General features: G+C 39.0%; 1 protein-coding gene across 3 annotated transcripts in view; it reads right to left on the bottom strand.

Annotated features, from left to right (window-relative positions):
• slc4a11 (solute carrier family 4 member 11) overlaps positions 1-17,723 on the bottom strand; it is a 160,957-nt gene that overhangs the window by 30,515 nt on the left and 112,719 nt on the right. For all 3 annotated transcript variants that reach the window (XM_034112256.2, XM_034112259.2, XM_034112257.2), the window contains exons 4-8: positions 17,557-17,600; positions 12,209-12,437; positions 7,000-7,032; positions 2,917-2,998; positions 1,947-2,070 (exon numbers count right to left, since the gene is read on the bottom strand). In XM_034112256.2, coding sequence (XP_033968147.1) covers positions 1,947-2,070; positions 2,917-2,998; positions 7,000-7,032; positions 12,209-12,437; positions 17,557-17,600 — 512 coding nt within the window. The remainder of the gene's footprint in view (positions 1-1,946; positions 2,071-2,916; positions 2,999-6,999; positions 7,033-12,208; positions 12,438-17,556; positions 17,601-17,723) is intronic.

The raw sequence follows: 17,723 nt of genomic DNA on the forward strand, positions 1-17,723 counted from the left end.
TGCAGTTAGCTGAAGCATCGCTGATTGCCAGGGTCATTCCAGCCCCCTGGTGGTTCCACAGTTTGATGGTGGGTCGGGAAAATTGAGTTCTTAGTGGGGGATACCACACTAAAAGTAGGCACAGCATGAATAAATCCCTTTTTTACAGCAGAGAGACGGTGTAGGATTGGAGGTTTCCAATCGAGAGAGGAACAACAATCAGTGCCATGTGAAGATGGGAGAGTGAAATGCGTGTGTGTGTGTGTGTGTGTCTGTGTGTGTGTGTGTGTGTTAAAAGCTCAGGATGAAGCCGTGGAGGACAGAAGGGTTGAGTGGTTTGATCGGAAGAAGAAAGAGTTCATGTTTTGATGGGAGAGATGGGTATTACAGGATATGTGGCACTCCATCGGCAACAGCAGAGGCTGAAGGAGAAACAGCAATACTGCTCAACAGTGACCCGACGGCCAAGACACTCGCGCCCACACAAAACGCTGTGAGGGCTTTGGATTGGATTCAGTTCAACAGACAGATTAGCTGCTCTTTCAGTAGCACTTCCTATATTTTAGTGAATTGAAATATAATACGCAAGAAAAACTGGAAGCAAATGAACCTAAAATTAAGATTTATATTTCTTTCACCCTTAAATGGGCAGTCACTATTTTGGAAATGTGATTGATTTGATATGTTTTACCTTGCACCCATAATACACTGTTATTACGCCCATATTATATATGGGCTCGGGACGGGTGGCGCAGTGGTCTGTGCGTTTGATCATCAGATCAAGGGGGCGTTGGTGAACTGCAGTTCGAAACCCGCTCCCGCCCCACTGCGTTGTGTCCTTGGGCAAGACACTTCACCCGAATTTGCTCCGGTGGGTATTGTCCACAGTAGATGACCATTACATGTATGTATGATCTGTATGTGTAATGTGTATTAGTAAAGCGCTTTGAGAGTCATTGATAAAGCGTTATAATAAATATGATTATTATTATTATTATTATATTACTCTATTATTTTGCCAAGGTTACACTGTTATTAGATCCATTTTAAACCCATAATACACCGTTATTACACTGTTATTACTCCCATGTTACACTGTCATCACATCAACGTTTCACTAATATTAGAACCATATTACACCCATGTAACACCAAAAAGACCCCCATATTACACCGTAATTACACTGTTACTACTCCCATATAACACAGCCTGACAGAGCCCCTCAAATAAATGGAGTAGCATTCTGTGGTTTCATTGTCATGTAATGTAAATACTGTGGTTCATTTCTGTTTCAATTACGAAAACCATTTTCCAAACTGTCATCATCACAACATGATTGTGTCTAACATGTGATTATGGTCTTCCTGAAGGAAGCAACACAACAGGTATTTAGAGGCATGGAGCCATACAATTTGGGGGTGAAAATATGCAAACGCAGAAATATCGTGATCCTTATCCCTTCAATAGTTTCATGCAGAACTGAGCATGCTTTTAAGCAAACAAAACGTAATTGGACTCATGACAGGTGGCAGACTGGACCAGAATCTTCAAGAGGAGAATAACATTAAAAGTTGGAACTAATACACATGTTCCTTTTAGTTACAGTAGATGAAAGCAGGAGGGTATGCAAATGATCAATTAGGGATTACAGTGAGATGGACTTTACTAACCCATACACCTGCAGCTAACACACTTTGCATGACTATAACACTTCTGCTAAGATGAGAGAAAAGACTGGCGGTGGAAATAAAAGAAACATTTCTTCACAGCCCGTTATTAGTGATGAATTGAAGAACTAAAAAGTAAATTCATAAATAAGGACAAAAGGACAACGGTAGATAATGTAAAGAATATAAGAATATACATTAATAAATGCCAAACAAGTTGGTCTTCAAATGTCTCAGTAATGCAGCAAAGTGACATAAATCCCCCCGTATCATTTCCTCCCTCGGGGGGGCGGCAGTTACCATTTTGGACGGGGCGAGGATCAGGATGACATAGCGGACCTCGCAGCAGTTCTCCCCCCAGTTTTGTGGCCTCTCCAGGCGGGAGATGCACACGTGACGCCTCTGGAGATACTTCACGTTGCAGCTGGAGAGCAGAGGGAGAAGGAAGAGGTTTTTATAAATGTCACCGCCCCACCTCACCTTCATTTCCATATATTAACCTCTCTCTCTCTTCTCTCTTCTCTCTTCTCTCTCTCTCTCTCTCTCTCCGCAGCAACAGGTAGACAGTATTTAAATGTGCGTGGTGAGCCTGCGATCACCTTCACACACACACACACACACACACACACACACACACACACACACACACACACACACACACACACACACACACACACACACACACACACACACACACACACACACACACACACACACATTCTGCAGAGGCTTTCCACACTCAATCCTGCAGTTCAACAGAAATATTGCATTTTTTCAAACATGACTATTTTACCACCTTCACATATTCTCACTTCGAAATAAATCCATGTACAGTATTTCAAAAAGTAGTAATTTTTTATTTCTATTCTTTAATTTTCATGTTTAGGGAAATCAATGATTTTACCTCCTCAAATCTACAACTCCTCCAAATTAAATGACAAACAATTCTTCAAACACTGATATTATCAGGATTAAAATACGTTTTATTTTATTCCAAAACCCTTTACCAATTATAAATTGATTATGTATTCCATTTAATCCATCTATGAATTGTAAAAGAAAATGTGATGCCTCCAGACTGTTTCTCAAGCTAAATCTCAAACCACAAATATTCCATTTGATTTGAATGTAACCAACAGCGGGAGAGGCAGATTGTTTTTTCATTTGAGATGCTGGAATACATCTATAAATTCACAAACATTCTGGATTGATTATTGTTGGTTAACCTCTTGTATTACATCAATATTTCAACGGACACATGATGTCTTACAGGATGCAGAGCCAGGACTGCTGGTACTGGATGCCGGTGGCGGTGGCTGTAGCTCCCTGGATCGTCTCTGACAGCAGGTGCACTGTAAGGGAAAGGTCAGAGGTCAAACACAAGTCAGATGAGATCCACCTCCAGTCCAGTTTATCCTCACATGTTCTTATTCTCTGCTACACTGTTAAATCCTTCTCGTACAAGAAATGATTGTTAGCTGCCTTAAACTATCCTAAACATGTACACATGCATTACCGCATTTATGCTTTAAATATATAAAACTGGCTCTGATTTCTTCATCCAGCCTAATGATGTGAGCCGAATGCCTAAAACCCCTCGATTGAAGTCTGTGTCTCTATCTGCTGTGCCAAGCCTCTCAATGTGATGTCTACATCAGAAGTTTCTAACAAGCTCGCCTTCTGCTTTAATAGCTTCTGCCAGTCTGCACTGTGTGCAAACACCACAGCAACGACAAACTAATGAGTGTCCATCCAACCCCGGATAACACCAACGCCCGTGTTCGCAGATGGAACAAAAACACATTATTCTGACAATGTATACAACAGGACAAATCATTAAACACGGGCAGCTAGGGACACACGGGGGAACCAGCTCGCTGCTTCCTAATAAGAGAGGAATCTCCTTTCTCACACTCACAGGGATGGATAATAGTGTTTGGGGGGATATTCTCCAGCAACCCCCGACTATCCTAAAACCCCTCGACAAGATTCAGCGTTTTTCAGCTCGCAATTTTCTCGACTCATCAGCACTGAAAAAATTACCGAGTGGAAATGTTTTGTATGGTGAGCAGCGGGGACGATCATTTCCATATCATTCAGATGTTCCCTGCCACTGGTTTCCCCTTTTTCTTTCCGTCTGTTTTTGTCTTCCTCTCTATCACCCTCTCTTTCTCTCTCTTTTACCATGCCGTCTCATCAATAAACTGTCCTCCATTCATGCCAGAAAATGATGGGCGTCACCATGACAACAGTATCACAGTGCTCAAGGAGTGAGAGCCAGCATCAGAGAGGAGAGAGAGAGGGGGGAGACAAGAGTACGAGGGGTATATAAAAAGGATGAAAAGAAGCCTGTAGAGAAAGAGAAATGACAAGAGGAAGGGAAAGCTGGCACGTGAGGGTGAAAGAGAGCGGGAGGAAAAGGAAGAAACATTGAGACACGAGAAGGAGGAGACACGCAACTGAGAGAGAGGAAATGCAAGCAGGGCAAAGGAACACCAAGGGAATGAAGGGGGGAGAAAAATGATAACAAAAACAAAGAACAAACAAGAAGGAAAATGAGAGTGAAAATAAGAAGGGAGAGGGAGACAGAGAGGGAGGGAAGGGATGGAGAAGTAAAGGAGATGGATTGGGATTCAATTCAATTAATAGCAGTAAGCCTGACAGCCATGTAATAATCAAAAACCATCCAATTTCTTATTGACGTCAGTGAGGAGAGGAGGGGAGGGGTAGAAAGAGAGGGCCATGCAAACAGAACAAAAGAAAAGATCAAAAGATAAAGAGAAGAGTGAAATGTGATGAGAAGTGAGAGAGGTGAAGATATGGGGGACAGAAGCATAAATGTGCGAGGGGGTTTTGTGGTCTTCCATATCAACAGGATACATGTCAGACCACCAGAGAGAAGCTCACACTGCTAGCCTTCATACTTCAATATCTTTCTGGGGCAATTCATGTTGTGTTTCTAAGTGAGAGAGATTCAGCATTAGAAATAATTCAACCGCCAGAACAAAGCATGAATGCAGGTGTTCAGGGTTGACTATCACTATCACTAAGCGTGGCAAGCTTTCACAAAACGACTGAATGAATAGTTAGGTCGAGAGTTGTGAGTTTTGCGATTACATTTTTAATTTTGTTTTTCTATCTGCCATGAATATGAGAAACATTTTTCCTCATAAAAGTTGACAACTCCATCAACAGTGTACGTGAGGTTTAAAGTATCAATCAGTGAAAAATGAATACTGGATGACGAATCGCTTCTGCAGTAGTTGCAAAGATTGTAAAAATCCTGTTTGTTTTCACAACTTCAACTGAGATTCAAGGCGAGTTTGGAGAAACAAATTAATTGTTTGTCAAACTATGCATGGATTTTCTTTCTGTGCAGCGAAGGTTAAAACATCCATAAATAAATATGTATTTGATAGGAGGACTTAACATTGGAGACAAACGATCAATATTCTCTGTGTGAGAGGTCATTCCAACCTACTGAGTTAAGTCAGTTTTAACCTCTTCATAGAAAGGAATGCAATTCAATGCCCTGCATTCTCCTCGATGAATATGTGGGAAGTGTGTGAGTAAGGTTTCTTATGTGATCAAGTGGCAGACTAATTAAGACTTGCACATTTGACACGTGTCACTTAAGGGAAGATTTCTGCACAGTTTCATCAGCTTTTGGAATGCTAGCACCACCGGTTTCCATACACAGAAAGGGAGAAAAGAGAAACCACAGATGCCGCATATCAAATGTGACAAACTTCAATGGAAAGTGATGAAAAAATATGAGGGAGGCGAAACCGGATGGCTGGATTGGCCCCTTTGATCTCTGTGGATGTTTGTTGGATTTTTCTTTACTGCATTATTCACACGGTTTGGTTTGAGGGGGGGGGAAACTGATTGCAATGTCTGTAAATCAAACGTGGATAATCCACTCTGTCACAAACAAGAGAGAGAGACAAATCAATTACGCTAAAGCGGTTCAAAAACACTGATGTTAATATTTATTTTGGTTGACGCACCAGTTTAACATCAGCGGGAAATCTACAGTGATAGACGTACAACACACACACTGAGGTTCTTTGTTTCTGTGTCAGTGTGTGAAACAGCCATGAGCCTTTGGGCACGGAGACCTCAGTGAATCCCGATGATTTTATGATGTCTTAAAGATTAACTTTGATCGCAACCATTGGTAGACCTTCCAGCGAATACACACACACAAAGGGGGGATGATTGGTTTCCTTCAAAGCGTGGAGAGTGGAGGGCACTTTGAAGGAGGCGATTAGAACACAGGAAGGATCTATACAGCAGTGGCAAACGAGGCACTGTACATTAGGAATTCGTCACAGCCAATTACCATGCAGCACACATACGACTGATGTCACATCACAATGAGAGGGCCACAAGGACTGGGTCGATTGTGGATCCTTATTATGTAAAGAGGTTGTCATTATCTGCTATTGGCTTGCATGGAAACAAATTGCTTTGATGGTAAATAAACCAATGCCCCATATGGATATGACATCAAAGGAAAGTTTTGTAAAAGCTAAATTCACATTTTATGATCAGTTTGAAAACTAATATATAATCTCCAAAAGGAAAAGCCAAGGAAATATCTCTAACCTCAATAGCGATAATGTGAAGATATCGTAGGGTTGGACATTGATGCTTTCATAAAATAATTAGACAAGGAGAAGATTTAATTTGTACTATTGTAATTGAGAGACCAGTTTGAAAACATTTGTAAATAATCTCCCCAAAAAAGCCAAGGAAATATATATCTATTACTAAAAAGGTAAAAGTTGGCTCCTTGAAATCAAAGAATTCTCAGAGCGATATGAAATGGGCGATATGAAAAACATTGCATTATTTTTGACCAAATTCCTCAATATCAATTGTAACGATATGGGGTTGGACATCGATGCCCTAACATAGTAATAAACACAAGGAGATTTTTAAATATTGCTAAATGATCATCAGTAATATATAGACCATGTATGTAAAAGAAAAGAAAACGAAGTAAAGCTACAAGTCAAGTGAGCAGCCGTTGAACCCAGGAAAACACTAACAATATTCAAAATCCAAGACCTTATCCAGTCTCATATCACGATATCGATGTAAAATGAATATGGAACAAAGAGAGGAGTCACGTTGATTGGAGGAGATCTGAAGAGGCATCGATATCTGTGACAGAGGACGGATTGCTGGTGTCTGTAATCATTTGATGACTCAATGGATCGACCCAGTCCCGAGCATGGAGGGGAACACAAAGGGCATACTGATGGTGATTGGTACACAAGCAAACCACTGATTGCAGCCTCATGGCGGCTGATGCTGACATTTACATCCAATTAGCACATCTTACCATCATCAAAGAAAACGAAACTTTGAGACTTGTCTGCATGTGGAGAAAAAAGGGAGAAAAAACCAAGGGGAGAAACCAGAGTCAGTTCAGTCACCTTTTCAGATCAACAGGCGACCAGAATCTAATATAGTACACAAATGAAGACACTGAAATACACACACACATATCAACACACTTTCTGGTTAACAGGCACGCACATATATATCTCTGCTGAACAGAAGCTTCATTTCCTGCCCTCCTTTACCTCATGCATATTAAATATAATTTTCCAGAGAAAATCCCTCAATGTCTCGTGGTTGTTAGGCGCAGAGCGATCTTATCTTGATTACCGTCTACAGGCTATTATCAAAAATGGGATTTTATCACTGATAGTGTGTGCAGAGAAACCATACGTCAATGAAGAGATCAAGACGAGAGAAAATGACATGTGTGGCCACCATTTTTTCAACGTGGCAAAAGAGCTTTAAATAATGTCACCAATTTAGTATTCTGATCATTCCCGCAGAACGCTACAGAGAGATTTTCACGGTGAAAAGTCATGCCGCCGGCCTGGAAAAGATATGTTATTATAACAGAGAAGGCATGGTGGGTTGATTCAGGAATTCACCGCACCTTTTCCCTGTGAAACAAATTAATCATATGCAGAATATTCAGAGTTCCTCCTGTCAGACGATGAGCATGCATCAGCATAAAGTATGTTTGGAAAGTAATTATCCTCGTGCTTCAACAGATGCATACTTTTAGTACACTAAACAGGTTGTATGTGATATTAAGGATCATCAAATGTGTGTTATTGCAGGTAAAGGTTTTTTTAAGAGGTTGTTAAGCATTTTTCTTTAGGAAAAGAGATCCCCCTCTTTCCTCTACAGCTTTGAATTGATGTGAATGTTTTTCAGTCTGATTTGAGCTGGCATAAAAAAAAAAAAATCAGGAGGATTATGCAAATTGAGGCAAAGTGGAAAGCGGGTGACATCGATCAAAGGTGACAGCAATTTAGGGAGAAATTATGGTACAGTCATCACAAACAGGGCCCACAATCAGTGGGGCATGTAGCACGGTAGCCGCTAACAGCATCAAGGAGGAAGAGAGGGAAACACAATTAAACATCATTACTGACATATTGACGATTAGTCATTCTGAGGCAGGCGCTCATCACTATTGTAAGCACTGTCATCATCTTCAATGTCCCGTAATCATTTATTGGTTTGAATAGTTACTGAGGATCTTAAAGCAGGACGTTTTTTTTAGAGGCCGGCTTAGAGTTAGTAAAAGTTATTTTTGTGTCCGGAGAATTTTAAACGTTTTCTTATCTTTTTTATATATATATGTATGATAAACAAATCAAAGAGACAGATGATGAGTTAATAATGTCTTTATATTTTATTATATTCTGTAAATAAATAATTCCCTGTAATCTGTAATATTTAAAAAAAAAAAAAAAGTCTTATTTAATCTGATTTACAGTAAAATACAGAACCAATCTTGAGGAGTATTGAAACTAATTTCATTTTCCCATTAGTTTAACTACGTTTTGCAGTAGCTATGATAAGGATGATGTTTTCTTAATGTTTTCTAATATTCTGTAAATGATTAATTCCCTGTAATCTGTCATTTCAAATTAAGAAATATATAATATTTAGTGTTCATCTTGTAGATGATCATACATAACCATGGTTTGGGAGTATTTAGCTCAATGTAAGTAAACAGTTAGTTTTATTATAATCACATTTGCATAGTTACACAAGTACTTCTTTGTCACGTTGTGGGGCCATAAAGCAGACTAGTAATTATGGATGTGGTGTATTATCCCATTGCTTCTCCACTGGCTCGTATTATTAATGCATTGCATCATCAGCAATGCTGTTCGTTATCCCGCTGAACAATGTGTTGTAGCCATCTCTGGATCCCAAGACAAAAGTGAACCCAAAAAGAAACAGCTTGAGTCTGCACAAGTTATAGCAGGGCTAATTATCTCTGAGGGCTTTTCATCTTTTTTCATTCGGGTAATTCTCCGTTCTCTCTGTGGCGGTTATAATCTCGGCCCTGTTCTCTTTATCTCTCAGCTGTACAGTATTACACTCCAAATGAGCCAGCCATATCGCTGCAGCAGAGTGAGCGTAGATACGGCAGAAATTAATACCTGAAGAGATATGTCCTGTTGATAACATACTTACCTCCCCCCCCCCCCCCCCTCATCCTGACATGTGTGAATGTTCTTGATTTTAATTCAGGTGTCCTACATGTCACTGTCAGTGAAGGGAACTCATTACAAAATACTGGAGGGACGGATTTGAGAATGAGTAATGCTTTGTAATGTTTTGAAGTGGTGCATGTTCCTATTAAATAATTAAAAACACCAAACAATAGCTTGAAAAAAAGACCTATTATGAATGCATATTTGATAATGTAACCTAATTTCTTCCTTTTTGTTCTGCTCATTCTGTAAATAATTCTGTTTGTTAAATCCATAATTAGATACTATTCAATAGCTACAGCTCATCTTTGCCGTCATTATTTGCTGCATAAGTGTGGCGCTGTTACATCATTCTTCTCGTAATTAATTATCACCACATTTCCATCTACTATTCCCTACATCCCTATTCCAGCCCATGCATTTCACCGACTTTTTGTTGCACGATATTGGTTTATGAAAACTAGGACTATTAATCTAATTTAGCACTTTGATAAGGATGTATGTGATTACCTACTATTACTGATCATTTGGAAATATTTTAGACATCGCTGTGCAAACATTGTTTTATAACTATCACTCAATTAATTTTCATGATAAAGTGTTTTCCTTTGTTTTACAATGTGTTATACTATGGCTGCACAATAAATATGAATGCTATCAGAATCCCAATCTGGACTAGTGCACTATTAAAAAAACCAGGAAGCACAATATGTTAAAAGCTAAATATGTGTTTAAATACCATTTTTAATTAAATAGTGTGGCGTTGTAGAGATATCTCGACCTACATATCAGAACTTACTGACTCATAAAACACATGTGATGCCTCTTAAAAATATATGTTTCAATGAATTACTCTATTAACCTGAGTTATAAATGTATGTTGAAATGTATTTATTTCAACAAGGACCATGCATACAAATACATTAAACTCCGGAAAGAGAAGAGATGAATTATGCCAGATTTGAGCTAATAGCTCATTTCTATCTGCAGTCCTTATTGCAAATTGCAATTTCAGTTAAAATAATTGCGAAACTGTGTTTTTTGCCCTACCGTTATATTTTACTATATTTTTAATGTTCTAGTTCTCTACCTGTGTTTTTAACTATTGTTTTACTTTTATGTATGCACCACGACACCAAGTCAAATTCCTCGTACGTGTAAACCTACCTGGTGATAAACCTGTTGCTGATTCTGATTTATAGAATTTCCAAATGTAGTAAAACCTCCAGATATTGCTGAATGCTCAAATTGATTTTGAAAACATTTCCAGACAGCCCAGTGTGCAGGAAGCCTTTAAGTTAAAATGGCAGCCTCAAATAGAAAAAAAAGGTCTCTTCTTTTGCCTCTGAGTGGGGTATTCCGGGAGAGAAACAGTGAAGTAGCCTCAGTCACCACAGCTTGAGAGTCTCAGAGAGCCATTTGAAAAGCTAAGTGAGTGATCGATGACAGAAGTCAATTATCACCTCCCCAATCTGTCAGAGTTGAGCGTCACACACCACCCACCTCCGACTAACCATCAGCCACTGCGCACACCAGCTCAGAGCGACAGGAAAACACCGGAGGCAGATACATGACAGCCAGCCCCGACACCACCATTACCTCAACATGTTCTTATAACGGCAGGAAACGCAATTTCTCTAATGGGCTGAGGAGATCCGCCTTAACCAAGAGGCTTTGCTGCTCAGCCAACGGACCTGCTCTCAAGAGACTGATTTAATGTGAGAGGGGTCTGCAGGCTGGGAAATGATCGCCAAACCTGCAGAAACGATATGGCCCTTCATAGGAAATGTATGTGTTAGAATTACCCTAGCTGTTTTCAACCTTCTCAAATTAATAATTTTTTGGTTTTATTATTGATTGATGTCAACAAGAAAGAGTGGCACCATGATAAACATTTTTAAAAGAATGCCTACTGTACCTACTACTAACCAAGAGGCTTTGCTGCTCAGCCAACGGACCTGCTCTCAAGTGATTTAATGTGAGAGGGGTCTGCAGGCTGGGAAATAGAGAAACTAAAGTGCACTTTATTAGGAATGTATGCATTAGAAGAGAGCAAGGTGAGCATAGAGTCTAGCATATTATATCTCGAAAATGTTGTAACATTTTAGGTACAATAAACAACATTTTCCAGAAAGGAAGATTAATGTGTATAAATGTGCAAACTATTTTGGTAAATGTTTCAATCTTCGCAAATACATTATTTTTGCAATCTTAAAATGGAACCATGTTGCATTTTTTTTTAAGAATAACCCAAAATATTTTTCAATTATCTTAAAAATATTGAACTACTACCTGGAATGGGGGGGGAGGGACACTGGATTTTGTTTTAATATAAATTAAATTACAACAAAAATATTGTTCAATTGATATGATATTAAGTAAATAACTGCTTTTATACGAGAGGATTATTTGCAAATATTTAAGACATCCAAAAAAGTGTTGATGTTCCCTCTATTGCTCTAGTCCCAGATTGTTTTAATTCACATTCAATTTTTTTTACAATTACCTGGACAAATATTGAACTACTACCAGGTTTGGGGACAGACAGGATTCCTTTCTAAAAAATATATATGTTGCGATGTTTTTTCTGGTTTTGTTAAATAAATAAAAACCAAGTGTATCTTATGCTTGTGCATTAATGTAGCACAACCACTGTGAAATGTTTGATGTCTGCACATGTTAATGGCTGCCAACAGGATTCAGCGCATTGAGCTTTATTTGTGTCCACTTCAAAAAGCCGCGGGGCAAATGGACAGCCTCGTTTCAAACATCACAAACTCTCCTTTGGGTCTTAAAAGCTTCTTGAAGCATTCGCGAGTCAATCTGACAAATGGGCTCCCGGGCCTGAGCTGAAGCTAATTTTCAGGTAGGTGTTGACATGTGCACACTTCAGATGTTTTTAGGTCAGGTGCCTTGATGGTAAAAGTTCTGTCTTATTGTGTCTAAAGAGTTGAATGTATCCCTTTTTCCCTCATGCTGGATTCTACATGCACGCTGACAGGTTTATCTGCTTACCGTTGACCTCCTGCGCTCCGGCGTCAGTGAACAGCATGCTCATCACCTCCTCGAAGTTGCAGGTGGGTTCGGATGCGTTGCTGTCCTGGCCCACGCTGTGCAGCATCCTCTTCAGGACGTCGTCCAGCGAGGCGGCGGTCTCGTCCAGCAGGATGGTGGCCCGCGCCAGGAAGCCGTCCAGGTCCCTGTGAGCCCGGATCTCCTCCTCGAAGTTCATCAGCTTCACATACTGCGGGAAAGATACAAATTGTTCAACGTCTGATGGTGTTTGAAGTCAAAGTCAACTTTAATGTCAATCTTACTCAGTTTGTGTTTACAGACAGAGTGATCGACACTTTTTATGCTGCTATGGACAATCTGCAATAAATGCACATTTGATGGACAATCTTGCACCAAAGATATTGATATTGAAGTGACTGTTATTTTGTATATATTGATTGTTGTGTTTTTTTTTTATCTCAATGTGTAAATGTGTCGGTTGACTGTGTATATAGGATATACATATTTTATACATATTTACATATGTTCATAGATTTGTGTTGTTGTGTCTTTAGTTAGCTCTAAAAAGACAATTACTGTCTAATATGTATTTGAAATAGGGCTGAGGGATGTGGACAAATTACAAAATATAATTATATTTTATGACCGTTTTACCTCAATATTACAATAATGTATAATTGACTATTGGTGCATTCACAAAATACTTGAAGAATAATAAAACTATGATTAATTCTAGAACATCTCAATACATTACTGTTATTAAGTATTCAAAACCAGGACAAAACTACATGAAATATTGTGATGGAAACTTATGTGCAGCAATGCAGAGCCAAGGCTCAGGAAAGGATGGAAGCTGGAGCGGCTTTAGTCAAACACTGTTATTTATTGAGAGTATAATACGGCCGGAGAGATCACAAAGTATATCACACTTTTCATGTGAGCCAACCAAGCAAACTCTGAAGACAAAGAGTGGATCTGTATATCCATAAAGGAGGGACCTAAAAACCTGCCTTTCCTATCTTAATCATTACCAGACATTGGAACAAAGACCCGTTTGTATTACAAACTCACATTGTGCCAAACTTCTCCCCCACAGGAAGGCAGAGGACCTCTTGACCTGTGTCCTCCTCAAGTTACAGGCAGGAGCATATGCGACTTAACGAAAAAGCATATCTTTGTAATTGAACAGTTTCTCAGAAAAGCTGAGAACCTCTAGACACAAAGAGATCGGATTAAAATATTCTCTGACAAATATAACAATATCCAAAATCTAAGACAATATTTGTTTTCTAAATAGTGTTTATATGGCTGTGCTGTCTCTGATATTGCATATTGGAGATTGAGTCTACTAAACATGTATCTCTAGAGATAACTGTAGTTAGCCAACATTTTTTTAAGGAGCACGTCACTTAACACTTTTCAGTACTATAAAATAAATGCTATAAACGCTGGACAAATGTAATAATATTCCTTAAAAAGATTGGCCAACCTTGAGTAATCTCATTATCAGGAAACATTTTAGTCAGATCGTGTTTTATTGATTTCAGTTTGACAAAGGTTTGAAAGATCTTGCTGTCAAGAGGATTACTTGGATTTCCGGCAGATCAGAATTTATTATCGTCTGTGTGCGAGTTTAGCAGTACAGTCTGACCTCCTCCTGTTAAAAAATGTCAGTTCTAAATAGTCAGTATCATCGGAGGGGATGTAACATGTAATTAAAATGCGTAGCGAGGGTTAACACAAAGCACAATAAAGAAGTAAAGTGCCTGCCAAGTTATCCCATTGATCGTTAAGCAAGCTACTCAGGAAGATGTCAACAATCCCACACACCGCTCCAGCTGTGATTACAATTAGAGATGTGGGCGCCTGGACTCAGTCTACCAAAATCACCAATGTAGGTTAAAGATTATTGTTGTCTTTATGTAGTACAGCAGATTGAAAGGAAGTGTTAAAACCAAACTTTTAAGTCAAAAGTATCACAGATTGGGCCTACACCAAAAGTGTGAAAGTGTGCCCCCGGGCCGCCATTTGCCCATCCCTGATCTACACCACCCCCTCTGAGCCAAATACTGTCCTTTTTGAAAACATGGAACGATGCATCCACCCTCCAAAGTTCACTAAATCGCACCAGTGGAGTCTGAGAACCACCTGAGAAGAACACAGCTCGATTAAGAGCCCGGACACCCAGCGCTCCTCGATTTCATTGATCGCGTGATTGACAGAAATTCTGAAGATGAGTGGGTTCCCTGCTGTTCTTTTAAAAATAAAACAAGCACAAAAAGAATCCATATCTCAAAGTCTGTGGAGATATTTGTGTAGAGGGCTCTATAAATACATTTGATTTGTCCTGTGTTCGTATGCTACATGTCTCGGGTTTTGGTTCAGTTTTTCTTCCGGTCAAGTGATTCAAAAGGTGTGAATTGAAGCTAATTTGGGAAGATTTGAAGATACATTTTAGTCATACGCACTAAGGTCCGCACAGTATCTGCTGGAGAAAGCATTGGGGAATTATTTCCTGAAGTTTTGAGTAAGAAAGCAAAAAGTATGCCGCTGTAGCAGAAACATCACCACATCAAAAATGTATTCTATATTTAAACCACTTCAAAAAATAGATTCATAGACAGGTAAGTGAGGATGTGACCATGTCAAATAGATTTTTTTTAAACCAGGAGGAGATAAAAAAACAGGCAGGAGTGTAAACAGAATGGGGAGATTAGTGAAGAGAAGCAGACACGCTGTTCACAGGAACAAGGCACAACAAAGTGAAATCTGACAGCTTTGGTCACCAGTTTAAACTAATGCCCTCTGGGTGCTGCTCTAAACTCCCTGAACCGTGGGGTGCATCTGTAGTGCAAGAAACGGCTTGTTGTACATGTATATTACACATACATATTACTCGTTATATGAGTACAATGAGACTAGAAACTAGAAAATGGTTGCTGGTAACAAAGTATGTTGGATAGTAGGGGTGGGGGAAATACTCGATACAGCATAGTATCGCGATACCTTGCGTGGCAATATTGTATTGATACACGGATGCCAAGTATCGATATTTTATTATATAAACTTTTTTCATATTTTTATTTTTGAATATAAACTGTAGCATATCCCTCCGAAAGATGGTCGTATATAAAACAGGAAGTTATGTTAAGACAATTGCAATGAAAGTAACAAACAATACCATCTCCTTTTCAGGTTCAAATAACACAAATTGGGTTATTTACATAAACTATTCATATTGCAAATACATTTTTTTAACCAGGAAGGGAAGACGGACATGGATATGACCCATGTGATTTGCAATATCGCAATATATTGTATCGCAATACTTAGCATATCGTAGTATCGCAATACTATCGTATTGTGGCTTAAGGATCGCAATACTATTGTATTGTGGCTTGAGTATCGTGATAGTATTGTATCGTGGGGAGCCTGGTGATTCCTACCCCTATTGGATAGTTTTACATTTTTTAAATCTACTTGGAAAATAATAACAAATCAGAGCCGGTTCAAATTCTCACTTTACTCTACACCATTAAGTCTGTCTTTAATGCTCACTTGTGATGTGAAGCTGTGATGTCTCGACTGGGAAATATACAAAGGTAGGGATGCAACTAATATCTCTTTTCATTATCAATGAATCCACCGACTGTTGCCTAAATTCATTGATTAATTATTCCATTAGTAAATAGTCAAAATGCCAACACGTTTTGTCAAAAAGTGCATCTTTAATTGTATTTTTTGTCCAAGCAAACACTCTGAAACTCAAAATGATTTAGTAGCATATCACTTGGATTTAAGAAGCTGCAGCCAGTCATTTGCTTTTTTGACTAATCAGATACTCAAGGACCATGTGGTTGATTTACATAGCTGCATATTTCCATTGTATCCCGAGTATAGTTCCTATTGATAATTGGTTTACTAATAAATCCCCTCAACTCACAGATATCGCTGAATGTGTGGCTTCTAGACAGATAAGTAAGACAGATATTGCTGCGGTGAGTGAGAAGCATCATCCTATGAGTTTTAATTTCCTTCCTATCTAACAACATCACACCAAAATTGCCTTTGTCATTTTCGGAATATTCCACCCGAGTAACCCCTTCCTTTTCTTGGCTGACTTAAAAAAATAGTTGTCTGCCGATTTTCATCAGCTTGATTAATGTTACTCGTCTTGCCTGGTCGACCCCGGAAAGCCCTGAAATTTGGATGATCTAAATTGCAAAAGTCCAGAGGCAGAGGACACCTGTTTTAAAGTCCTGTCACTGTGCGCACACTTTAAAATACCGCCACAGGACTGAGGCTCTTCAGGGCCAGAGAGCAAAGACACACTGAGTGAGAATCTGCAGACCGTTTGAAATAAATTAAACCGTAAGGGAAATGTTTACAAGAGCCAATAATTCACACACCAGTCAATTTTAACTGCCATTTTACAACCTTGCTTGATCAGATTAAAACAAATACAATCTAGGCCCTCTGCTCAGCACATGCAGTCTGGATTCAGAAGCGTTATTAAAAGAATTATGATCCTGATATTTCCTCTGGCGAAACACTAAAGGAATCGGCTCCTAACATGGAACAAAATGAGCGAGCAACCAGCAGAGTGGCATGAAAAAATAAACAGCAGCAGACAGCAGTATCACAGAAGAAATCCACACTGACAGCACAGCTATCCAGACGTCAACTATATTTTACATACAATTTGATTTGTTTTTAACAGACATCGCTATGCTTCAGCTGTGCACTGTGGAGCTGTGAGCTGTTACAGTGTGAGGGGAGAATAAGAAATAGACTGGGTCTCGGTATCGGATGGTAATCATGACTACTAAAGTTAACTTACTAAACTTTAGCTTCAGTTACTGACTTTGACTGGGCTCTGGTTTCAGACAGAGGGTGAAAAGAGGTGCTGCAGCACAGGCAGTATGAGGAAAATATAGCCTTTTTTTTAAATTAAAGCATGTAAAGGTATAGGTACAAAATACAAATATGAACATGTAAATGAGCATAATATTTCCTCTTAAAGAAGGCATTTAGTTTGTAGGGGATGGATTTTCTTTTCTTGTGTACAAGGTACTGTTTTATAGGTTCAAATGAAGAAAAAAAACAATGTAGGAGCTTGTATACAATACTGTGTGCTTCTTTGTTATCTATCCTACTAGATTTGAGCTGAAGAGTGCATCATTTTGCTACTGAAGTAAAAATGTTACAGGGTAACTAGGATCTGACTGGAGATCCACTGTATTGACAGGTGGCTGCACTCATTATCGACAATGTGCCAAGTGCCCTGACAGCCAGAAATCACCTTATTGTAATAATATTTTATTTATTTAATGAATATTCATGCTTACCTTTCTTGACGTGTTCAGCAACACACAGCCAGAGTCGTCAGCGTCTGAGGAGAAACAAAACAAGAAGTACAGTTTCACATTTGAATTAAAACGTCATTTTTTTGTCTCTGTAAACAAATATTTCCCCTATAGATTGATCTGATGATTATGTTCTAGATTATGAGTTT

Source organism: Pseudochaenichthys georgianus, chromosome 22 (assembly GCF_902827115.2).
Source record: "Pseudochaenichthys georgianus chromosome 22, fPseGeo1.2, whole genome shotgun sequence".
Taxonomy (NCBI): Eukaryota; Metazoa; Chordata; class Actinopteri; order Perciformes; family Channichthyidae; genus Pseudochaenichthys; species Pseudochaenichthys georgianus.